Below are 25,466 nucleotides of genomic sequence, written 5' to 3'. Positions count from 1 at the left end.
GAACATCCCCTCGTGGATTCAAGACCCCATCTCCTCACGGATTGGGAAGAACTACCGACCGTTTGTATCGTCCCTTGTTATGTTTGGATCGTGTGTCTTGTTGTGTACTCGGATCTAGCACATGTGTAATCGAATCTCGTTGATTTGAGTGTTTTCCTCTCGTTTCCCTCGTGTTTTCCCCTCGTGTGTTCTTCATGGGATCCGCTCCAATCGTGAAAGATCGGCCTCTAGGGTTCCACCCTACATCAAACACCCTGCAAATTAAGATATCTAGCTCTTACAAATCATGTTGACACGAATCTTGAAATACTCTACATACCAACAGACAAGTACAAACTTGTATAACTATTACAAATCATGCATATTGATATTCAGTACCATACGGAATTTAGTGCCATATGTCTCTAAACATAACATAGTTCGACGGCATATATTTCATGGCAGAGGGGGCAACCCCCATGCGTATCATGTTCACTTCAAATTTAACAGGCTCTACGCGATCCCTACCCGCAACTCATCAGCAGTACGCCTCTCTTTATGAAACTCTGCATAGTCCTCCATTAGCTTGGTAATGAGTTCATTATTCTTCTCCAGCATCTGACGAAGACTTTCTAACTGCTTGGTTACGTCCCACAAGCAAAATGCTCGCAGTTCCGCCAGTTCGTTCTCCAGCTTCTTATTGTGTGCCAACACTGCATTGAAAAGATTCTCCATGGGATCCACCCTAGCAGAAAGCATGCCCATCAAAATAGAAGTTAAACAATTACAGGATTAAGGCTTGTTTGTCAACCTGAGCTTGTCTATTAACTTGATGAATGCACTGACGATAAGAACAAGGCTTAGTAGATCCAAACGGAATACAGGTCGTCCAGAAATATGAATACAAGTTACAAGCACGCACCTTGGAGCTTGAGTCGTCGGAGATTTCCCCATGCATACACGGCGGTATGTCGAGCTTGCAACTCCGCTCGCTTGTTGGGTTGGTGTTGGTGGGGGTGGGTTGGCGGCCGGGTTTGTGTGAGGGTGGTGTAGGAGAGGCTGAGAAAAATAATCGATAAGCATCAGACCTGGCGTCGCATTAGATATTTTACTACCAACACATACACGCCAGGTGCATTATTAGTGCAACCAAGTCGGATGGCCTGATAAACACAAGCATGAATGTATACACACCAGGTGCATTGTCGTTGCAACCAAGCCGGACGGCCTGATAAACGCGGGCATGAATGTATACACACCAGGTGCTTCATTGCAACTAAGCCGAACGGCCTGATAAACACGGGCATGAATGTATACATGCCAGGTGCATTGTCATTGCAACCAAGCCAGACGGCCTACATAACTGATCCCGGTGGGCAAAATATGGTGACGTAATGCAAAATAAGTCGATCAAAATCGAGAACCATGAAAGCATTAGTACATTGCATGGCGCCACAAATTCATTGACAGGGATACAAGAGCTGGTTCAGGTAGAAGACCAACAAAGTATGTAATGAAGAGGTGGCATACAGTTCTAACCAAGCATCATTGCACAAACTAGTAACTTAACCATCACCAGAGAGTACGAAAGGTGATGACCCGGTTAGTACAACTTCATTGCTTTCATGTAAGCGTTGTCAAACCCCATGCTTCTCTAATCTCGTTAACATCATTCATAGTCGCTTTGATATCCTCCTCCATGGAGTCCATCTTAGCCTCAAATCACGGCGATCATTCCTTAGCCTCTGATTCTCCTCACTGAGCATCATTACCACCTGACGAGTCAACTCCATGGACCGACCCATCTCTTCTATTGCATGCATGTGTTTAGCAATGTCCTGCAAGTACAGACCACGCGACTCCACCAAGTCATCGGTGAGTTGTTTATTCTCTGCCAAGGCCAGATTCACCTTGTTGTCAAGGTAATTCAACCAAAAATTTATGGTGTACTGCCAAGAAGACGACATAAGCAGGCTGTTATTGACAGAATACAACTACCATTGAACCCCGACAATACACGGGTTATAAGGAATACTCACCATGCTGGCTAGCATATGAGACAGAGGAAACAAATCATGGTCTTAGGTCATGGGTACAACGTTGGAGACTTGATCGTGGGCCATTACCTAGCAAGCAAGATATCAACCCCTAGTGGTGGTTACTCTTAGATCTTAAATAATGGACAGAACGTAATGTACTTACCACCCCACCCCCACCCCCTGGCATTGAGATGCAAGGCACATACCATGATAGTTGTCTCGCCGGAGATCTCCCCCTCCACTAACGGTGCAATAAACCTGTAGCCTCCTCATGTGCCCGGCTTCGTTGTGAGCAGGTGGAAGTTGTGGTTGACACAGTTCGAACTTGCTCGGGCATGGGCATACCAGGAACTCGGCAATGGTCTATAAATGAAACATCGTTACCAAAATCACCGAACGGTGATGGACCAGGCGTACTAGCAAGACACTCGTCCTCAAAGGAAAGATCAGAAAGAGTGTTACCATCGTCCTCAAATAATATGTTCTTTGGTACAAAGGGGGGACCGGATCCGCAATTTGGCTACCACATGAGAATTGATTCAGGTACGTATGCTACGCAAGAACATGACGAACTACTGTCAGTGTTCAATACAGCAGGAGCGGAGCTAGATCTAAGAGAACTTTCTCGTTAACTAAACTAAACACGGCACAAATTGAAAAATAAACAAGGTTCTACTGACAAGCCTACATGTGACCTTAGGAATGACCCAACTAATTCCACCATGCAGTGGGAAAAATTGAAAAGGTTTGGCGATTACGGTCACTTACTTCCTCCCACGGTTGATTCTCGCAGGAAACCGTAGCCTCCGTACACATTTCATGCCACCTGAACTGTTTACGGTGCTGGCGGCTGGTCAGGGCCAGCTTAGGGTGGGCGAGCAGCTGTACCGCCGACCAGCCGGCGAGGCCTAAGCTGTCCTGGAAACCGATGTCAAGCGTCGCCCGGTAGGGTTTCAGCGCGATAGATTTGGGGAAAGAAGGAGAGGGATGAGCCCGCCTACCACCCTAGGGATAGAACACAAGGAAAAAGAGGACTAATGCCCGCCCATGTAAGCGTAGTAAGCTAGGCCATCAGCCTTTTACACACATCACGTCAAAGTTAGAGCGTCCAACCACAATATCAGACATAGTGACTAGTTTGAACACTCCATCCAATGGATATACACTTGCGGACCACTATAAATTTTCAAACAACACCACTGTTTCAGCACAGCCACAACCGAGCCATGGCATCCTCTTTGCACAAAGGAAAAGGGGGTTTGGATGAACTAGTAGGACCCCTCAGCGGCACCTCCTACCACCAGATATGCCATCCGCCGAGGAGCTGGACTCCTTTGTGCCACAGGTGTGCCAACGTGCTACACCATCGACGAATACAAGATAAGAACTAAAGTAGAGATGGGTTGTTGGGGATTCGTCTGCGGGCACATCAAGGGGGCTTTGCCATACTTCGTAAGCCAACGTTTTGATATCCTATCATATCTCCTTTCCTGCTTCGGTATCTAAAAAACATGTCAACTGATTGCAGGAAGCTGCTAGATGTGCAAGCAAATGTTGGCTTGAAATTGAGAAACAAAACGAGTTGTACTAGTTCGGTGCGGGGTACGTGGAAAGAAAAGAGAAGAAGATGTTGGAGGAGAAGCAAAAGAAAGAGCACAGAGCTAAGCACCAGAAGCAATTCGTGGAGTGGTGCGCTAGGAAAACGGCCAGCAAAGACCTAGCGAGTTAGACTAGATTCAGGCTTGTTCTACATTATGATGTGTTCAGTACGATCAAAATGAGTGAATAAAGTGGGTTTGTCTACAACTACTGTACTGGCTGCTCTTGTTTCAATGGTCGCATGCATCGAAACTAGGAATCATATTAACATACAGATGAAAGTAACATTATCCATAACAGCGCAAATCGTAACAGAGTTCTCAGACAACATGGGGTACATGGGGTGCTAACTTGACAAATTCAAAATTCTAGACATAATGAAATCACTTCAAACATGAAGTTCAGACTTGTTGACAACATCATATAGCATCGCCGAGCCATGGGCATGGAGGAGAGTGGCCACTCCACAGTGACACCATCTGTAATTGGAGCAGGCTCTACAAATCCCCCATGTCTGTTGTAACAATGCAAGTCGACCATCTGAAATGCCTTGTATTCTTTGATCATCTCCCGAACTATGGAATCATTGGTTAGTTCAGCCATGGTCATCCTGCCACCTATGTTCCACCTCAACCACCCACTTAGCTCATCCCCGTCCTGCACCTTGACTTTAATATCCTCCAATAACTTCAGTTGAACCTATTCGTGCCACTAAACTTCCACATGATCCTGCACTTGGCATCACCCTGCTTCGATAGTAGAAAAAATCATTTTGGCCTAACCCGTGTTGCACCAATTGTTCCTTCAGATTTTCAATAGTGATTGAGTCTTCCAGCCATGGCTCAGGTGCTGGTTGACGGAAGATGCTTTATGCACAATGAACCTAACCATCCACAGCTTATCGATCTGCAGCAGACAATATAAACAGTTAATCAACTTTTGCATTCAGATCATGGACCCACAAACTCGCAGAAGAGATTCGTGATTCATCTCAGCACACACAAAAACTTGCCCTGGAGGCAGATAGGCAGATCGGAAAAGGGCCCAAACAGATATTCTGAAACACTAGGGTCATGGACTCGTACCTACTAACAGAATTCATCATTCATCTCATCACACAATAAACACTTGCTCTGGTGGCAGATCGGAGGGGGGACGTCACCAGTGATACTTGTAACACAAGGAGTTGACGGCGTCAGAGAAGACAAATACCTGCTTGCAACTCCTATGGCCAGAGGGCTTGGCGACCTCCTTCATGATAAGGAATGGTGACATCCTTCCAGACTCGAGCGATGGTGGGCTAGCTCGCTCCATGCGAGCCCAACCAACAGGGTGACACCATATGTTCACATGATATTTTGTCCTAATACTCCCTCTGTTCCTAAATATAAGTCTTTTTAAATATTTCAATATGAACTATATATATATATAGACGCATTTTAGTGTAGATTCAGTGAGTAGGGTGTTTCGATGCCCAGGCTCATTTGGATTTTTTTGAATTTTTCTAGTATTTATTTTGATTTTTTTCGTCAATGCGGGTGCAGATGAGCTCGGGTGCAGAGATGGATTTTCAAGATTCAGTCATTTTCTTCCGTATTTAGTCTTTATTGAAATCTCTTAAAAGACTTATATTTAGGAACGGAGGGAGTATGTATTAGTGTTTTTTCTAATATGGATTAGGGAGACAAGAGTATGTTTTAGTTTTTTTTCTAATATGGATTAGGGAGACAAACTATTTTTGAATATGGTCGGCCACTCCATATATCTAGCGAACGGCCAACTTGGTCTTCCAAAATTGTTGACCTATCCTTTCTTTGGCAGATCAAGAACCAAATTATTTTGGAACTGAAATTTCGGTTCAGCTATTAGTTTTAACTGAACAGAACTGAAGTACACTGACAGCACAACAACAGTTTTAACTAAGCATCCCATCTTTTATTCCACTTCCAATTGGGAGCAAACGGGGTCCACTGCCCTAGCAGGCACCAACTCTCTTTAGTCTTTACATTGCAAGGTTAGGTACAAAATAAGCCTGAAACTGAAAATCGCCGTACGTGCATCACCATCCATGGATGGAACAGAGGGGAGTTTGACGCGATTCGCATCAGCCTCGGTTCTGTACAGTCCTGGATCAAGTCGACTTGTCGATCCTCCCAATGGTGTTCTGTCTTGCGTTCCGTAGGATGGTTTTATCTGCGGTGATGAAGAAGCCAGCGATACAGGCTGTCCAATAAAAACAAGGATATTGTTTTAGTAAACTCCCAATTTTGTGTTGCATGAGCATGGCAAACAAGAATGATCATCTTTCTGAGCAACAGATGAAGCAATAGGCATGATCCTTGAACAAATGGCTATGATCGATCTGAAGTACGATAGCAACTTCTATTGTGTGAAGCCCTGCCAGCAACTTGATACTAATCTCATCGGGATAGCCAAATCATTCAGTGCGAATAAACAGACATAATCGCATAAATCCAGCAAAACATGTGGAGTTTGCAATGATTCCAAATTTGCACCTTAAACGAAGGAATAGTTAGTAGAAGCAAAAATCCAGTACCAGATATTGTTCAAGAACTCACTAGTTGAATTAAGATTTAAGCGGCGGCCCTTGTGTAAATTATTAACCTCTAGGCAGATAACGAAAAATGTTGCATCTACTGTCAATTCTGAGTAGGAAAAAATTGCACTGGATCTTGGTCCAGACTACAGCAATAGGCTGGGCATTCGGTTAGACTGAACGATCAGTGTGGTTCTTCAGTGGTGTCAGAGGCGTGGGTCTCATCTCTTAGTCCATCAGGGATAACTAGCAAATATGCCCGATGCAAAGGGATAAAAGGTAACTCGGCACCCTCGTACTAAAAGAATATACTGCGTGCAAGGCACAAGAATTAGTCTCTGCAGGTGTGGCAGAGATAAAAGAACCTACAAGAGTTCTCGAGCGCAAACGTTCATTGATTTGCCTTCCAGCGAGATGTGCTCTTGCACCATCAGGTTGCCCTACGCAGAGTCAATGCATTTCTTAATATTTAGGCTTACATGGAAATTGTTGATCTGGTCACGCCTAAGATCCTGCTTTTTCCCTGCTAATCTCTCTCTCCATACAGATATGGCCATTGGCCAAAGTGTGTTTCCTCGGTCGGAAGTTCCAGTAACAGACCTATTTTTTCAGTCCCTCCAGAAAATGTTGTTACCGTTTGGAAAAAATTGGATGAAAAGAATAAAGATGGTTGCATTGATTTGATTATGTGAACGCAGAGAAGAGAATAATATATGTAGATACGATGCCAATTTAACGTACCGAGAACTAAAAACGCAATCAGGTCCAGGTCGTGCTACTGTTCGTGTTGATCGATTACCACTCAGAAAATGGCGGCTGCCTTCCTCCGCAACCATCTCCTGGCCTTGGCAGAGCGGCGCCTCTGCTTTACGCCAGCACATACATGCTGCTCGCCACCTCCTTCCTCCGCGCCGATGACACTTACGTCATTGTGGATTCTTCTATGGATCACCGTTGTGGGACCCCTGATCCTGTCTTTCGTGCACCAGTCTGGAGCTGGCCACTCTGCTCTGCTCCCTCGGCCTACGGTCATCAGGCAAAGAGTCTCACACACTGCAGCTGCCCATTGGCGCGAAAGGCAGCGGGACCGTCAAGTTTTACAAGCTGGCACACGCCCTGCTGATGGCCCACACGCCGCTCCTCGTTGACTAGGTGCAGCTGCTCAAGGTCTTTCATGCCTTCGACCACGACAACAAAGGCTACATCTCCGCCCGCCAAGCTCGCGTGCTCCATGGTGAGGCTGGGCCAGCCGCTCATGTTTGATGTTTGATCACGTTTGATGTTTGATGTGCTCAGGACCATGACGCGTATCGGGACAGGTTGGGGGACACCTTGGTGGCCAGCCGTACCCAGTGCATCGTCAGCAGCAGTGACGGGCACAGCAGGTCTCGAGCTCACCGCCCCGCTTTGCTCCCTCAGCCTGCGGTCGATGAACAACGAGTCTCGCGCGCTGCTGCTGGCCATCGACGACAACACCGAGAACTGCGACACCTTGATGCGGGACGCAGCCGCGGACTTCCTGCATGGGTCAAGCAGACGAGGAAGAAAGAATAGGGGTCATGTGTCAGCGAAGGCAGAGAGGAAGAGTCTGTCTCAGCTCGGAGTACTGTGTGACGACGGACGAAAAAAGAGGAGCATCGAGCGGGTGCCCACCTAACACGAGAACAACGGGGAGGCATAAGGCTGGCGGCAGTGGGGAAGCCAAGCTTCAATAGGAACTTGCGATTTCCTAAGGCTGGGAGCGTCAGGCGACTACCCTCGCCACGCGAGAACGACGAGGAGTCACGACACGAGAATGACAGGGAGTCGCGACGCATGGTTTCTCAGTGCAGTGGCGTGGGCGTTCGGACGAGACGAGCTAAGAAGACTCGGACCTTATTTTTCACTTGCGGGTGGCATTGGGGTAAATTTTGGCAGCTCTAGGGGCAATTGCAATGACGTATGGAAAAACAGGACAAATCAATCCTGCCTTTAATATTATTAAGTGTGAGATTAGTAAGGATGTCTTTTTGTTAGGGAAGTGACTGGTTCAGCTAGAAAGATAAAGATATCGTCTCTGTTAGGGAACTCGAAATTCTATTCTTTAGGCATCAATCGAGTCTTCCCTAAAGGGACACCATGTGCCACACAAGGATTATGGAATAGATGAAAATGAAATAGTAAAGATCTAATCCCCGCCCCCAACCTTCTCTCTCTGTCATCCCCAACACTATGGTCGGCCAACCTTCGCACCTCGGAGCCCCACTGTGTCATGTTCATCGGTCTTAGGACCAGTATCAATCCTAGCACGTGACACTTGGTATCAGACATACCGGTCCTCGGCGCATCCCACCACCGACCTCCAAGGCCTCCCTTCCATAGATTGTCAAGCTCCTAGACAAGAAGCTTCCTGTGCAAAAGAAGGAATTTGAGGCAGATATTGAAGAACCCAAGGAGCAAGCAGCAGCCAACAGGTTGTCATTATATGCCTGGAGAAAGGGCAGCTCTAGTCAGACCTTCAACAAGGACAAGCACAACCGCCACTGCAGCCCCTCCTCTGATCTAGTAGACCACGACCACGCCTACGCCTACGAAAGCAGGAAAATCGGCATCTAATACAAGCCGATGAGTGCGACCTACAACAGCAGCGGAGCCGTATCATTAAAGTTGTATCTTCAGAGGCGAGCTGCCACGTGCCCAGACAAAGCTCACCTAACTACCTGCCCACTCAACACCTAATCGACAAGTGACAACCTGATCGATGAGGTGGAGCGGTGGCAAGGTAGTGGGATTCTTGCCGGGCTCGGAGCTTGTCGGGTTCTTCCCGAGAAGGATCTTCCCGGGTCCTCGAGCCGTATCTTCAGTATTTCTGATCTCTAGCTCGGAGATCTCCTTTGTATGCTTGTAATCTGATCTTGAGTTTTAGCTTTAGTTATCCTCCGGCAAGCCTTGCCATCGGGAAGGCTACTACTGCCTGTGCATAAGTCTGGGGTATTAAAAACCTAATTCTTAATACACCGACAGGAGCCCCCGGGCCTGGGCCACACACGCATGCGAGGCGTCGTTGGGCTAGGCCCAAACAATGCATAGGCACGCGTGCAGAGAATAACTGCTACAATCTATCATAATCTTTTTTACTGCGCCTCCCACCACACGCATTAAATGCAAAACGTGGGAGAGGTGGATGAAAACGGCTGCTGCGGTAATGCGCCTGCAAAAGCACATCCACGTCGGATCGTAAAGAGCCAGCCCCGCTTCTTCACCGTAAAAAGGAATCCGCAGGGGCTCCTCAATTCCTTCCCTCTTTCCAATCTAGCAGTTGCCACCGTCTTCTTCCTTACGCCCTCAGAACAAAGCACTCTGCATCCATCCACCGCTCCACACTCCCACTCCTCCTCAATCCTTACTTCCAGAACCGCCATGGCGCTGAAAGCGAGCAAGGACAAGGTGGAGAAGATCCTCAGCACGGACGCGGAGGCCTTGGCGGAAGCGCGGAAGCAGCACGTCGTCTTCGACCTAGTTCTGGACAAGAGTGATCTTGTTGAACAGTACGCCTGCATGTGGGGGAGAGAGACGAGGGCTCACTCCGCCCCGCATGTTCTTCCTGGCTCCACCAAGAGCAACACGATCAAATATCGCTTCTTTGTTGCTTATTTCTACTCCGGGCTCTGTCCCCCTTTTTCTGATTTCTTCAACGACATCATGCATACATATGGCTTCCATCTGCTTGATTTCACACCAAATGCAATCACTTGCATGTTGGTTTTTGCACATCTTTGCGAAAATTTTGCTCAGGTGATTCCAAACACTGCACTCTTCCGCCACTATTTCATTCCCCTGGCTCCATCACTTGGATTACTAGGGCTGGGACCAAGGATATATATCTTGAAGGAGCAGGACATAAGAAATGGGAAGAATGGCGGGGCGAGTGGTGCTGGATCAAGGACGATGATTTCCCCCATTTTTGTTGCCCCGGCAGACCAAACCAGTTCGCGGCAAAGATTGGAGCGGCCATGACAAGGATGACCAGAAGCTCACGATCGCCATCACCAGGATCCACCGTCTCAGTTTCGCCAAGCTCACCATTGAAGCAGTTGGTGCAGACTTCCTTCGCCGCCGAATCGCGCCTCTGCAGAACAGGAAACAACCGGCTTGGGAATACAAGAATGTTGCGGATGTCATGAGGCTGCACCCCGGATTGAACAACAATTTGACGGTCCTGCAGCACAATGCTCTATGCCACGCGCTGTTTAGGTCAGGCAGCAAGACCAAATTGCCGGCAAGCGTCGTCCCTTGTGCAACAACTCGGCCTTGACCGCAATCATTGCGATGATGCCATAGTGCAATGCACATGGAGTTGTTGGAGGCGTGCAGGAATTCTTTGATACCCTTTTGGAGAGAGTTGTCAGAGAAGAAACAGATCTCATCCGCGACACCCCCGACGAGGAGGTCGCCTATATTGCGAGCAGAGCAGAGAAAGCTCAGCTCGCCGCGGCAGCCGGTGTCTTTGGTCATTTGGCGGCCGAAACTGGCGGAGAAGAAGTATGGATGCCTGAAGATCTTGTTGACGAAGATGTGGTTGCCGGTGAGCAGGGCGATGAAGTTGCCGGGAGTTCCACTGGCAAGGGGACAACCGAAGAGCAAGAACACGAAGAGCCCCCTTTTCCGCCAAGCAACGCATCATCCGCAAGACTGCTTCTAATGACCCAGTACGTCCATCATCTTGAGGTGGTAAAACTGCCGACAAGGGACCAGCCGGCAAGACTTTGCAGCGACAGGGAGCTCAATAGCAACATGCGCGGCACACAAGACAGACCGCCGCGTCAACAGCTGGAGCATTAAGGTCGTCGAGTGCAATCACGCCAGCAACCGAAGCCGGAAGATCATCTCAATCTGCCGCTGCTGCCAAGCGCACAAGAACTCCCACTCCTAGCACAACCACTGGAGCAGATGTCGATTTTGACGTTTCTGTTTTCAACGAAGGCGAAGCAGAGTAAGAGTTCTTGTTATCCCCTTTAAATCTTGACTTGTTGATCTGACTTGTCTTGACTTGATTTATGCAGAGACGCAAAAACCTTGGCGCAAAGGCAGGCGAAGACCTCGACGGGCGACGAGCCCCCGGCAAGTACCATGGCAGGTCCAGAGACCATCGTCATCATTCCCGGGCCCAATCCTCGACGTAGTCCCCTGTCCAGCCCCCAACGTGAGTCCATCACTCATTTCCCGCTGGCAAGCCTTGGCGTGGAGATCTTCACTGCTGACATCAGCGAGCTTGTAGGAGAAGAGCGGCGCCAAGAAGGCCAACCTGAAGTCACCCTTGATATGCCGTCCTCCTCAGCCACACTACTCGAAGATGACTCTTCGGCAAGGGCCTCAACTGATGAGCCCGTCTGCGAGGAGCCGGCAAGCAAGGATGCCGAAAGCCACGCAACGGCAATCGATGTTGTCGGAAGGGAAGAAGTTACCCCTCAACAGACTCACACAGGTAATCCACTTGCTTTTGAGCATTCATTTTTCTTTCATTGATTTTGTTTTCTTGAACTTGGCTTTGAATCTGATTTGCCTTTCTCCTTCATCTTAGATCCACCTCCAACCAATGACATGAATGTTGATGTTGATGTTGAGGGGATCGCCAAGGATGCTGTTGCAAAGGCTGGCAGGATTGCCGCCGACGAGACCGCCAAGAGAGTTGATGGGGAAGCCGGCAACGAATCCACGGGGGGCACTGACGGCATTCCTGCCGCAGGAGCGCTTGGCACTGACCCAAACGCGAAGGCATCAGTTGCCGGCAAAGCAGTTGTCGGGGATGATCCCTCCACATCTAAAGAGGCCCCCAGCAAGCAAGCATCTCAAGGTTGGCGACAACTTATACGTCTGCATCCCGGGAACGGCCAACATTGGAGCGCCAATTGAAGGAGAGGATTTTGATGATGTTATTGCTGCTGCTGGACTGAGGATCGTTGACCAACCACTTATAGGCAGTAGCAAGTCGAAAGAAGAGCTCCTCCAAGCCATGAACAGCAATTTCCAACAACTTCAAGCACTTTTCCACAACCGGTCTGACAGTCTGGACTCGAGGGTGGCAACTGTAGGAGCAGCGGAAACAGGGTTCCTTAAGCACGTTGAAGAGGAGCAAACTGAGTATGCTGAATCTCTCCAAGAGCTGAGTGCCCAACGAGAGCAACTGGCCAAAGAATGGGAAAAGTTTTTGCTGGAGAAATCTGATGCTGAGAAAGCACAAGAGGCGGCTGCGCAGAGAATGTCAGCAGAAGAAGGCAAGCTGAACGAGCGCAGGGCTGAGTTCAACTCTCATGAGGAAGACCTTGCCGCTCGCGCAGTGGCTCCCAAGCTCCGCGGCAAGGATGAAGAGATTGAAAATCTTGTTGCGCGGCGAAGCAGGAGCTGGAGCTGAAGTATAAAGAACTTGCAGCCCGGTCTGTGGACCACGCCAACAAGCTCAAGGAGGCCATCGATGCTGCCAAAGCCGCAGAGGCCGCCAAGAGTGAGTTGGTGGAGAAGGTGAAGAAGCAGGAGGCAGACCTTGAGGACTTCAGCAAGCAAATCTCAACCTTTCAGGCAGAAAGGGAGAAAATGCTTCGTGATCTGGCGAAGATGGAGGCCACCATATCCAGCAAGGACAAGGACCTCACTGCCGCCAACAACTCCATAAAAGACTTGCAGCTGACTGTGGCGAGACACGAGAAGAACTTGGAGGAGAGCAGAGCTCGCGAGAAGAGCTTGCTCAAGGATCTTCAAAAAGAGGACTTGCTCATCAGCGCCGCCGCCACATATAACGACTATGAAAAGAGTGTGACACTCTGGACCGAGCGGCTTGTCAGTGCAGCTGAGAAGCTTACTACACAGCTAGCCATCATGGGTCTTTAGAACTTCAGGTACTCCGCCAACGAGAATGTGAGCACCAGCGCCAGGTTAACCCTGTTCTTCGAATGTGTTGTTGACGCCATCAAGCATATCCAAAACAGTCGAGCTGCCTCCCTTGCTGCCGAGAGCCGCAAACTCTGTCAAACCCTTCTCCGAAAGGTGCTCGTCAAGGTTGGTTACTGGAATCCTGGCATTGACTTCTCCAATGTTCTCGCAAGCCTGCCGGAGGATGCTGACACCAAGGCCATTGAAGAAGCCATCCAGCCCATCGTTGACAAGGTAAGCCAGGTGAAGAGGGTTGACGGCCAGCGTAGGGACTAGTCGCCACGCCTCGCCTTGTCTTGCCGCCAACAGTCATGTAAAAGACAATATTTCTCTTAAGTTAGAACTGCAGCAAGTTATCTGATGTAATATAAACTATCTGTGTTTGATGAATATGTGTTGTTTCCCCTTGTTCGATTCCGTTTTTGCATGGTATGTTTCCTACGCTTTTGGAAACTTGTCGGTGCGCACACTTGCCGCGAGCGCATGAGGAACGGATCCTCAGCAGCTTGCTAGAAATGTCGCCGCCGGCAAGGTCTCTTGGCGGTCTCAGCGCAGCTGCTTAGATTGTTGAGCGGACTCGAAACAAAATAAGAGCGCAGCTAATCCCGACAAGGTTCCCTCGGGTGCAGGTTTTCCATACAAAAACCAAAAACGTTCAAGAAAGCTAGCTCTATAATAAAGAAAATTGTTTGAAAGTTTTTCAACTTAGCTTCTCCCTTTGCTGTACTTCTTGTCGTGGAATAATAAGTTGAACGTCACTTGTTGGTGTCCATACTATCACTCCCCCCGGCAAACATGCACGTGAGGGAACCTTCTGTCCTTGTGAGAAAAGAAAGAAGAGAAAATAACGATATGGAACCTTGACAGTTCGTTAATTATCCATACAAGGCAAGCATATCACAACATCACAGAGAGACACATAATTAAACATGTGAATTGAAGAGTTGTGAACCACTTAGCTTTATTTCAGTATGCACAGGATCTGCGTCTGGCTTTGTACAAAGATTTACATGCTTCGCCAGCAAACTTGTACAAAAGGTGGTTGCCGGGTGGCCGGCAACCCGCATCTTACGGGTAGAACCTGCGAAGATGCTCAATATTCCATGAGTTATGCACTAGAGTGCCATCTTCGGTCTCTAGGCGGACTGCGCCACGCCTAGTGACTCGTACCACCCGGTAAGGGCCTACCCACTTCGGCGTCAACTTGTTTGAATTCTTGGCGAACTGAACTCGCCGAAGAACAAGGTCGGCTTCCTCAAGGCTCCGGGCGTTAACCTTGCAGCTATGATAGTGGCGCAAAGCTTGTTCATAACGTGCAGCACGTACAGCAGCCTGGAGACGATCTTCCTCAAGGAGCGTGGCATCATCTTGACGCAGCTGCTCTTGCTCAAGCTCATCATAAGCGAGCACTCGAGGTGACCCGTACATAAGTTCCGTGGGGAGCACTGCTTCTGCCCCATAGACTAGGGAGAAAGGTGTTTGGCCAGTGGCTCGATTTGGTGTCGTCCTAATTGACCAAAGAATCGCCGGCAACTCATCAATCCAGCGTCTTCCACAATCGTGCAGCTTGTCAAAAGTTCTCGTCGTAAGCCCACACAGCACTTCAGCATTTGCTCTTTCCGCCTGGCCGTTGCTCCTTGGGTGAGCAACTGATGCAAAACATATCTTGTTGCCAAGGTCGTCAAGGTACTGCATGAAGGTGCGGCTCGTGAACTGTGTGTTGTTGTCGGTGATGACCCTGTTGGGCACTCCAAAACGGAAAACTAGTCCTTTGAAGAACTTCACGGCTGACTGTGTTGTCACCTTCCTCACCGGCTCCACTTCTGACCACTTTGTGAACTTGCCGATTGCAACGTACAAGTACTCAAAGCCCCCGACAGCGCATGGGAAGGGGCCCAGTATATCAAGCCCCCAAACCAAGAAGGGCCAGGAGAGAGGGATCGTTTGAAGAGCTTGGGTCGGCTGATATGATTGCTTTGAATGAAACTGGCATGCTTCACACTTGGTTACTACCTCAGTTGCATCCTGAAAAGCAGCGGGCCAAAAGAAACCTTGCCGGAAAGCTTTGCCGACAAGGGCCCTTGATCCTATGTGTGAGCCATATATTCCCCATGTATCTCCACCAACAGCTTCTGTCCATCTTCTCGATAAATACACTTCAATTTCATCCCATTTGGTCTCTTTCTGTATAGGTCGTTGCCGAGAAACTGATACATACTAGACTGAAGGGCTACTCTTTCAGCTTCTTCTTGATCTTCAGGAAGTTCTCCAATCTAAAGGAATTCGACAATCTGTTGTGCCCATGCCGGAGCCTGCGATACGACGACAAGGACTAAATGCATTTCTTCTACTGCAGGAGCGCTTGTCTCGGCAAGAACTTGGTTCCTTGCCGGCGCCTGCTGCTTACCGGCAACCTTGTCATTGTCTCCGGCAACCTCCTTGTCGGCAGCTTCTGGGAGCTCAGCAGGAAAGTACTTGTTGGAGTTCAACTTTCTTCTTTTGTTCTGCCCAACTGATGGTGTTACGGATGGCTGAGTCAAGTGGAGCACAAAAGTTCCTGGTTCCACAGGTAGCTTCAGTGCGGCACGCTTTGATAGATCATCTGCAATGTTGTTCTCTGCACGAGGAATGTGCTCTGTTGCAATCCGTCAAAGTGCTCTTCCAATTTTCTCACTTCATCAACATATGCTTCCATTAGTGGACTCTGATAATCTTTGTTGACTTCCTTCACAACCAACTGCGAGTCGCCTCTGATAATGAGCTTTCTGATTTCAAGGTCTGTCGCAATCCTGAGACCGGCAAGCAGTCCTTCATACTCAGCAGTGTTGTTTGTCGCCTTCTCCCTAAGGAAGTGCATCTGAATCACATACTTGAGGTGCTCTCCGGTGGGTGCGACAAGCAGCACTCCAGCGTCGGCGCCTTGCAGCGAGAAGGCCCCATCAAAGTACATAATCCAGTCTTGATTTGTTTCCTTGCCGGGGAGAGATGTTTCTGAAATTTCTTCGTCTGGCGTTGGCGTCCACTCTGCAATGAACTTCGCTAAGGCTCTGCTCTGAGTTGTTGAAGTGCTTTCAAACTTGAGAAGAAAGCTTGACAATTCCAACGCCCACTCAACAATCCTGCCTGTTGCATCTGGATTTCTCAAAATCCTTTGCATCGGGAAGCAAGTGACGGCGGTGATTTGGTGTGCTTGAAAGTAGTGGCGCAGCTTCCTTGAGGCCATAAGAAGACCAAAAAGCAATTTCTACACGCCAGCGTATCTTGATCTAGCCCCCTGGAGAAGGGAACTGGCAAAATAGACTAGGCGCTGCACCAACTTCTTCTGCGCAACTTGTTCTGATCCATCTACTTGCTCTGCACTTGACTTGTCGGCAACAAGACTTGCCGGAGAAGATTCCGGCTTGTCACTTGATGGGCCTGCATCTGCTACTTCTTCGCCTTCAGGTTCCCTCTCCGCCACCAGTGAAGCACTGACCACTTGATTCGTTGCCGCCAAGTATAACAGCATCGGTTCTTGCGGTCTTGGTGCAACCAGTGTTGGCGCAGAAGAGAGGTACTTCTTCAAGTCTTAAAGCGCTGCCTCCGCTTCCGGAGTCCATTTCATTGGACCTGCCTTTTAAGGATTTTGAAAAATGGCAAGGCGCGCTCAGCAGACTTGGAGATGAACCTGCTTAGTACAGCAATGCAACCGGCAAGGCGACGCACATCCTTGACGCGCTTCGATGCTTCAATCTGCTCAATCACTTTGATCTTGATTGGCTGTAATTCGACGCCGAGAAACAAAGAACCCGAGAAGCTTGCCGCATGGAACAGCAAACACACACTTCTCGGGGTTGAGCTTCAGATTGATCTTGCGTAGATTAAAACGTCTCTTCTAAATCTTGTATCAGTGTTGTCTTGTCCTTGGTTTTAACCACTATGTCATCCATATATGCTTCCACATTTCTGTGCAGCTGAGGTTCAAAACCAATTGGACTGCTCTTGCAAATGTTGAACCAGTACTTTTCAATCCGAAAGGCATATGTATGAAGCAGTACATGCCACATGGAGTAATAAATGCGGTCTTCTCTTCATCTTCTTTTGACATGAAAATCTGGTGATACCCGGAGTAGGCATCAAGAAGAAACGATAGCAAGTCACATCCAGCAATGGAGTCAACAATTTGGTCGATGCGCGGCAAGGGAAATGGGTCTTTCCGGCAAGCTTTATTGACATCTGTTTAGTCAATGCAAAGACGCCACTTGCCATTCGCCTTGCGCACAACAACTGAATTGGCCAACCACGTAGAATGGAGTACACCTCTGACCAAACCTGCCGCTTCCAACTTCTTTATTTCTTCGGCAATAAACCGTTCCCGTTCCAAAGCTTGCTTCCGCACCTTCTGCTTAACGGGCCGCGCATGAGGGCAAACGGCAAGGTGGTGCTCAATTACCTCCCTGAGAACATCAGGGATGTCAGATGGTTGCCATGCAAACACATCGACATTCACCCACATGAAGACAACGAGCGCGCTTTCCTATTTGTCGTCAAGGGTGGAACTTATGGTGAAACTTCTCCCCGTGTCGTCCTCCTTGCGGGCACCTTCTTGGTCTCTGGTGGAGCAACCTTGTTCTTCTTCGACGGGAGCACAGCACTCCGAAGAGGCACACTTGCCGAAGTCGGTAGTCTTGTCGGTCTTCTTCCTCTTCTTCCCCCGGGAGCTTGGTCGGCAGGAGCAAGTGCCTTGGCGGCAGATGCTGCAACTTCTTCCCGGTAAAGTTGTTTAGCGCAAACCAGCGCATCCTTCTTGTCAGAATGGATGGTGATGACGCTCATCGGCCCTAGCATCTTCAACGTGTTGTATGCATAGTGGGATGCTGCCGTGAATTTTGCCAGGGCCGGGCGGCCAAGGATCCCATTATATGGCAATGGAATCTTGACGACGTCGAAGACAATCATCTCTATCCTGTAGTTGAGTTCGCTGCCAAATGTCACCGACAGAGTTATCTTGCCCTTTGGCTGGTTCCTTCCTGGATTGATCCCTTGGAACGTGCCAGTCTTCTTCATCAGATCATCATCAGAAATCTGTAGCTTCTTGATCACATCAGGTGAAATCAAGTTGAGACCGGCCCCACCATCAACCAACACTTTTGTCACTTTGAGGTTGTGGATTGTTGGTAAAAACAGCAAGCACCCGACCGCAGTTGTGCAATCAGGGTGATCCTCAGCGTCAAAAATGATGGGCGTGTTGGACCATCTCAATGGCTACTGGGCATCAACTGTTGGTTCTGCCACATTGACTTCACGCGCCGACTTCTTGAGTTGGCGGTGAGAGGAGTGCAAAGATGCACCTCCGTCAATGCACATTGCTTCTATGGCTTTCTGGAACTCCTGTTCACTGGACTCGTCTTCATCCTCTTCGTCCTCGTCATCGTCATCCTCTTTCTTGTCTCGACCTCTAGCAAGCTTCTCCCTTTGCTGCTTGGTCTTGCCGCGGCGACCTCCTCGGCCACCACGTTTCTTGCCGGACCCACTTGCACCGTCAGCCTTCTCCTTATCTCCCTACTCATACTCAGCCTTCTACTTCTCGGCAAGCTGCTCAACTTGCCGGCAGTCTTGAAGGTCGTGGCTCTTTGTGCGGTGGATCTTGCAATACCGCCTGCCGAAGCCCCCGGTCTGGTCAGCAGCCGCCAAGGCTTGGCACGAGGCGCACCCGGCAACCTCTTTGCCGGAGCTCTCATCCTTAGCCTTCTTGTCGGGGCCACTGTTGCTAGATCCCTCTATGGCGAGCACAACTTTACCCTTGTGATTCCTGTTGCGCTTGCGGTTCTTCTTCTTCGGGGCAGTGGCAGCATCATCGTCTTTTGAATCAGACCCTAGCCAACCTCCTCCCCAGGAAGTCTCCTTCCTTCCTCAGCCCGTGCACACTTGTCAGCCAGACCATAGAGCTCAGCGACGTCCCCCACCTTGTTCATGGCCATCTCTTCCTACATCTTGCAGTTTCTCACGTCTTGTCGGAACACGGCAATGATTGCTACGGGGTGGACATCGGGAATGTTGCGTTGTACACGACTGAATCTCTGTATGTACTTGTGGAGCGACTCACCTTTCTACGGTATCAACTGCAGATCAGTTTCTTGGCCTGGAACTTTGCGGAGCCCCAGCAACTTGCATCGCAATGGTGTAAATGCTTAGGAACTTGTAAATGCTTAGGAACTCTGACGGGTGTGTCTTGCCGTCATACTTCTCCACCTCTAGCTTGAAGTTCCGGGAACTAGGCCACTAGACTTGCCGCAACTCACGGGTGAACGCTGGACAACCGACCTCGTAAGGTAGGCCGCCATTGTTCCCCGGTGCAAGCCCATCTACAGCAGACCCTGCACGCCTATCAAATTGACGGCGCGCTTCCTGTCGCCATTTGATGGTAGTACGGGCATCTCCGCGCCGTTCTTGGAGAACTTGGCGCTGGTCACGGTGAACTCGCGGATCGAACGACGCCATGGACACGTCATCATGGGCGTCGACCCGCTGGCTCTGCCGCTGAGGTAGTTGCTGTCGTGGAGGGGATTGCACCGTGGTTGCTCCACCTCCAGTCCTCTCTCCGGCAGCACGCACCGGAGCGGTGGGCTGCTGCTGTGAAGGTCCCGCCCGCTGCGGTTTGTCATTGATGGTAAAGCCAACAAGACTCTAGATGGTGGTTCTCCACTCCTCCATCTTCTCCGCAGCAGGAGCACGCGCCAGTGCTTCTTCTGGCGTGGAGAGCATGGAAAGGCGCGAGGAACGAGAGGTGTTCTTGCTTCCAACTGATCTGGAAGCAGCCTCGTCTCGAACCTGGACATTGGCATGTTGTCGCCAGTGTGCTGGCCTGCATGTTGGCCTTGCGTATCTTGAGGATGATCCGCAGGGCCCTTGCCGTGGGGACGCTCGGAGCCGACGAAGCCGTGGCGCTGTTCGTTGCGCGCGGCCTGAGATGGCCGCGGTGTAGGCGTCTTGAAGTGCGCCCTGTTGTCCCTGGAGTTCGCCGCACCACCCGCAGGCGGCACGGCCCCGTCCTTGGACCTGGTGGCGTGTGTGTCGTTGTTCTGGTTGCGGACGATGCCGCTCGCCTGGCTGTGATCGCCAGAACGCCGCGGAGGTTGATCTTGGCCTCCGCCTCCGCCACTCGCGCCGCCGCCTGTGTCGTTGCCTGTCTGCGAAGACAGTGAAGAATCTGACGCGCTAACTGCTAATTCTGGTTCGCACAAGCAATCCTCCTACCTGGCGCGCCATAGATGCCGTGCGTATGACCATCTATGGGATCATGGTGATCCCTTTGCGGTTCGACTGGAGAGATTGACAAGCACAAAGAGCAGAATTAGCAAAAAATGCACAAGGTATACCCAAGTTCGGGCCACTGTGAAGCGTAAAACCCTACTCCTGCTTTGTATATTGGATATGTATATGTCCAGTTACAAAGAGCGCACGTCCAGCAAGGTGCTTAGGAAATGCCACTATGCGTGCAAATGGACAGGATTTCGACCTTTGTCAAGGTAGCCATGGGCCTCCTTTTATAGACTAAGGGGTCACCACACTGGCAAAATGGTAAATAAACACTGTAAATAGTGGCTACAGTGCCAAATACCTAACTCTGCCAGGTTAGGACAAACGCATTAAATGCACCGTGAGGTGTCTTGTGGATGGAGCTCCCCGGCAAGGTTGGTCTCTCCTTCTGTGTCGTTCGCCCATCTACCTTCTATTTCCTTAGACACATCATTTGGACGGGTGTCATTAAAGTTGTATCTTCAAAGGTGAGCTGCCACGTGCCCAGACAAAGCTCACCTAACTACCTACCCACTCGACACCTAATCGACAAGTGACAACCTGATCGAGGCGGAGCAGTGGCAAGGTGGTGGTATTCTTGCCGGGCTCGGAGCTTGCCAGGCTTGAATCTTGTCGGGTTCTCCCCGGCAAGGATCTTTCCGGGTCCTCGAGCCATATCTTCGGTATTTCTGATCTCTGGCTCGGAGATCTCCTTTGTATATTTGTAATCTGATCTTGAGTTTTAGCTTTAGTTATCCTCCGGCAAACCTTGCCGTCGGGACTCGGGAAGGCTACTACTGCATGTGCATAAGTCTAGGGTATCAAAGACCCAATTCTTAATATACCGACAGGTACTGCTGCACGAATACAGGAGCCAAACATCTTCGACCCCACGTATGTCATGCCCGAAGGACTCGGGGAACGATGGGACTTGTTGATGCGACAGTCGTTGTTGTCGGCGATGGCGGTGAGGTTGTCTCCCTCCAGGTTGTGACAGACTTGGCATCTTGTCTCGAGTCTTGCACATCATGGTCCGTGTTGATTTACAAATGGGTGGCCAGCTAGTTCTGGATGCGTAGATGACTTTTCTTGTGCTATAAGATGGTGACCCGCCCAAATCTTCTAGGAAGACTCAAGTCATGGGCCTGGCCTACCCCATGGTTATTTGGCCCTATTCGTCCTCCTTGACTATACTCGGGTGTTCCTCCTTGACTTTAATCGGGTGTTCCTCCTTGACTATACTCAGGTGTTCCTCCTTACATCGTCAAGGTGCATCCAAGGTGCTTGACGACGGCAACTGCGCCCCCACATGCACAACCCTTGATCTCTCTCTCCTCCAGAATCGACGGCGTCCACAAATAGGTCCTCGGGCACCTCAGCCTCGACGCCTTACGGTGCAGTCTCTTTGGACTTCTCGGTGGAAAAAGATGATGGAGAGGAGCTGCTTTTGGGGTAGTTCTAGGAGCGATGGCTGTAGCAGCTGAGGGGATTAGGTAGGGGAATTTGATGGTATCACCGAGGATGGCTGGGAATGATAGATCAAGGTTCAAGGCCAAGGCCAAGTGGACCAATGACAATATATGTCGTGCAAAAGCCATTGAAGCCGAGGTGGGTTCACTCCTACTTGAGCTCCCTATGCATTTGGATGAGGCATGGCTACTACCTCAAGAGTGGAACCTTGCGTTTGATTAGGTATGACGATGACCACCACAGAGAAGTGAGGAAGGATTGCAAAGTCCATGAGGAGGAGCAAAGAGAAGAAGCTGGAGCCCAAAGATCCAAGACTGGAAAAGCCTCTGGACACCCCGAGGCCCTGGCCACCAGGAGAAATTCTCTGGATACCTCAGTCCCCGGCCTCCAAACCCCCAGGTCCACGACCCCCTGCCGACCAACTTTCTAGATACTAGGTCCACAGGTTCCATAACCCCCGGGTCCCCGTGTCCACAGTGCACCCTGTGGCCCTGGTCTTGTCGGTGTGCAAATGATGGGAAATGTTCCTTGTACCCTCCCTTCTCTCTTCCCTATTACCTATATTATTCTGTACCTCCTTTTTCTAGGGTTAGCTAAGCATAGAGTAAAACTTGAGGGAGCTTTGCTCAATCTATATCCTCTTAGTAGGATCAAGGCTTCCTCATTGGGGAAGAATCCTATGGATTTCAAAACCTCAACATCTTAGAAGTTGGAAGAACTATCTCTCAAGACCTCCAACACTGCTAGAGATTTGGAGAAGAACTAGTTTACCTTTGTGTCTTCTGTTGTTCTTGGATCTAAGATGCACCTCTTAGATTGACTTGCGTTTTGAGGAGTAATTGGAGTGGATCTTGTCCTTTGAATGATTTTCATCTTGGTTTCCCTTTTTTCGCCCTTGATTCTTGTGTTGCTTCTCAAATCGACCTCCAATTCGTGAAGATCGAGCCACCCTAGTGGCTGGCCCGGTATCAGGGCAGCTGCATCGTTCTGTACCAAGGAGAGAGAGTAGTGTACGGGAGAGAGCCAGAGAAGATGACTTAGAATGGTCTTGACCAGGCCTAGTACCACTAATGTGCAATTGACGATCGCTCTCCTAAGATTCCAATTCCCAATACATGTACATTAAAAAAATCTTGCCTTGGTTGAATTGGTATTGCAACCTAGTTCAATACCTGGGGTAGAATATCTACATCAAAACAAAGCCTAACTAATTTTGGTTCACCAAAGGTGATGACCAAATCAGGTAACGAGATGTTCGGTTTTGGTCATGGTTCTTTGGTTTGGGACTCCGGTTCTCGGTTAATATGCCCACTATATAAGGTGGTATGCTCAGAAAATGCATACCATTATTTCACCCATCTTACTCCTCACGGGTTAGCACAAGATAATGACAGTAGCCAACGGATTTTCTTTACAAAAGTAAAACCTTCACAAATTAAAGAGTTAAATCCAATATCTCACCTTTTGTTAGTACTAGTAAATGTGTGGCAATGCACGTTGATATTAGGCTGTATATTTATTACATGGGGATATTAGGTAGGATATTATTTGCGCGTCAATTATGTGATTAGCGCTGATGTTTATATTTGGTATGATATTGGTTGCATGTTAAAAATGTTGAGCGCTCACCATTGAAGCAATCTAGATCGTTGGATTGACCTGATTTGATGGCCGAGATTAGTTGGATCTGCCGCTTGGGTCTTTTTATATTGGTATAAATATAGATATGCGTGTGTAAAAGAGTCAACCATGAAAGAATTGCAGAATGTTTTTTGCTGGACGTGAATGTTATGTTTTACATCAACATGATGAGCCACTCTAACAGGATATGTAAAGTTAATCCAATCTAGACTAGATAATTATACACACACACACAGGAAACGGCAGTAAAATGATAAACTGGAACACATAATCTGCACCCCGAAGCTGCCAAAGTGCATGAGATTGGTCAAAAAAATGAACAAAGGAAAGTGTATGTCAATCATAGAGAACCGGTGCATTGAAAATTATTGAAGACTAGCATTGTTTGTGAAAACAGGGCCAGGTGCATAAGAAGATATATGGCCATGCACATAACTGAATAAGGGGACAATATGATATTGTTGTATGCAAAATAAGGTCTATATGATGTTGCCAGTGCATGAAAGTAGACTACAGCCAGAACTACACTAGCTCGGCAAAGACAGTTTTGAGTAGCATAGTACCTGCCGATATGATGAGTGCTTGTGCGGTGTAGTTCAGATTATGCTTAGCCCAAGGAAGGACACGGCAAGCAACCAACTGCACAAAATTAAATTTAACAGAAGTCAGAATATATGCAAGTATGCACACAAGAATTCAGCACACAAATACGCACCGTGGGAACCGCGACCACAGTACCAGCAATGGCGGCGTTCTTCCCTCCCAACAAGACAGCCTCTGCAACAAGATAACGCAAGAAACAAACATAAGAGGGAGAAAGCACAAAATCACCAGCATTGTCTACGTGCCACTGTATATCAACTACACAAGCGAATTGTGCTGAGAGTTGGGACATTAGATGACGGAAGGCATGCAACTACACAATCCTGGCAGCCACGAGCACAGAGAAACCAAGACAGGTTAACCCATGGGCAGATTAGAACACTATCGAGGAATCATCTTCCGCTTCCCACACTGAGAGCAGAAATCACGCATCAGGGATCCAGGCAGACACGAGACCCCATGTCCACCTACCATAGCGCAAGAACAAGAATCTATCCATCCCGTTGGACCAAACAACCGCGTTCCGCCTTGGTTTCCCGATGGATCTGCGATGGTGTGGCCCGGCGGGGGAACTGAGAGAGGAAGAGCGAGAGGGTCTTTGGGGTACCTCGGACGGCAGCGCTGGATTCCTCCTCCTTGGGGGATCGGGCTAAGAAATTCCTGGCGGCCATGGCTCCTCGCTCCGCTCTGTTTCTTCTCCCTGGCGGCTCCTTTCCCCTATAGCTGTCTTCCGATTGAAGGAAACGGTGACCCGAGTTGCCTTGTTTCCGCTGTTGGTGCGGCCCGACTTTGCGAGCTGGAAGGTCGGGCACGGAGCTCAATATGCAAAGAAAGATAGTACAAGTTTTTTTCGTAGTAATATGTTTCTTATTCATATCATAAAGATTGGATCATAAAGATTGGAATACAAGTCATGTAAAAATCGACATGACAAAACTGAGAAGACAGTAAAATATCCCTGTGCTTGACACCAATACCCGTCACCTGCCTCCGGCACCACCATAGCAGCCACCGAAAGCAAAAATGATGGATCACCTTCTCACTCGAGCTCAACACGGCTCCATCGCTGATATGCACCTCTGGGAACCTCCAAGGTGGCTCACCAAAAACGAAACCATTATCGTTGAACGAATCAGACTGGGACAACACCCTAGACACATCATCGAACTCCAGATCTGGCACCCCCACATGACTAAGACATCTGAGGAGGAAACCATACCTGTCATCCACGAACCATGAGCCCAGCACACGCTCCGTCTTCCAGATGCCGTCGATGCATACCACAATCTACATCCGCTCCTCGACTACCTCCCAAGTCTGTGCCGACGTTGGAGCAGACGTCGTCACAACGGCGGAGTCCGAGGACACATGTCCACTACAAGGATGTTGCAGCC

The 25,466-nt window shown here is 49.1% G+C and overlaps 1 protein-coding gene across 2 annotated transcripts; it reads right to left on the bottom strand.

Moving 5' to 3' along the window:
• Window positions 1-5,451: 5,451 nt before the first annotated feature.
• On the bottom strand, window positions 5,452-24,913 carry LOC109733116 (early nodulin-93). Of its 2 annotated transcripts, XM_020292313.3 has the most exons (5): window positions 24,680-24,913; window positions 24,185-24,246; window positions 24,033-24,108; window positions 22,600-22,815; window positions 5,531-5,840 (listed from the first exon to the last, which is right to left on the bottom strand). In XM_020292313.3, the coding sequence occupies exons 1-4, from the start codon at window positions 24,741-24,743 to the stop codon at window positions 22,640-22,642; spliced, it is 378 nt and encodes a 125-aa protein (XP_020147902.1). In that variant the 5' UTR covers window positions 24,744-24,913; the 3' UTR covers window positions 5,531-5,840; window positions 22,600-22,639. The 2 variants fall into 2 exon arrangements, with proteins under 2 accessions (XP_020147903.1, XP_020147902.1); XM_020292314.4 differs by lacking the exon at window positions 22,600-22,815 and having other exon boundaries at window positions 5,452-5,840; window positions 24,680-24,911.
• Between the last annotated feature and the right edge of the window lie 553 nt (window positions 24,914-25,466).

Source organism: Aegilops tauschii, chromosome 6 (genome assembly GCF_002575655.3).
Source record: "Aegilops tauschii subsp. strangulata cultivar AL8/78 chromosome 6, Aet v6.0, whole genome shotgun sequence".
NCBI classification, from domain to species: Eukaryota; Viridiplantae; Streptophyta; class Magnoliopsida; order Poales; family Poaceae; genus Aegilops; species Aegilops tauschii.
Note: the sequence above shows the minus strand (reverse complement) of the source record. Positions and strands in the feature narration are given on the sequence as shown.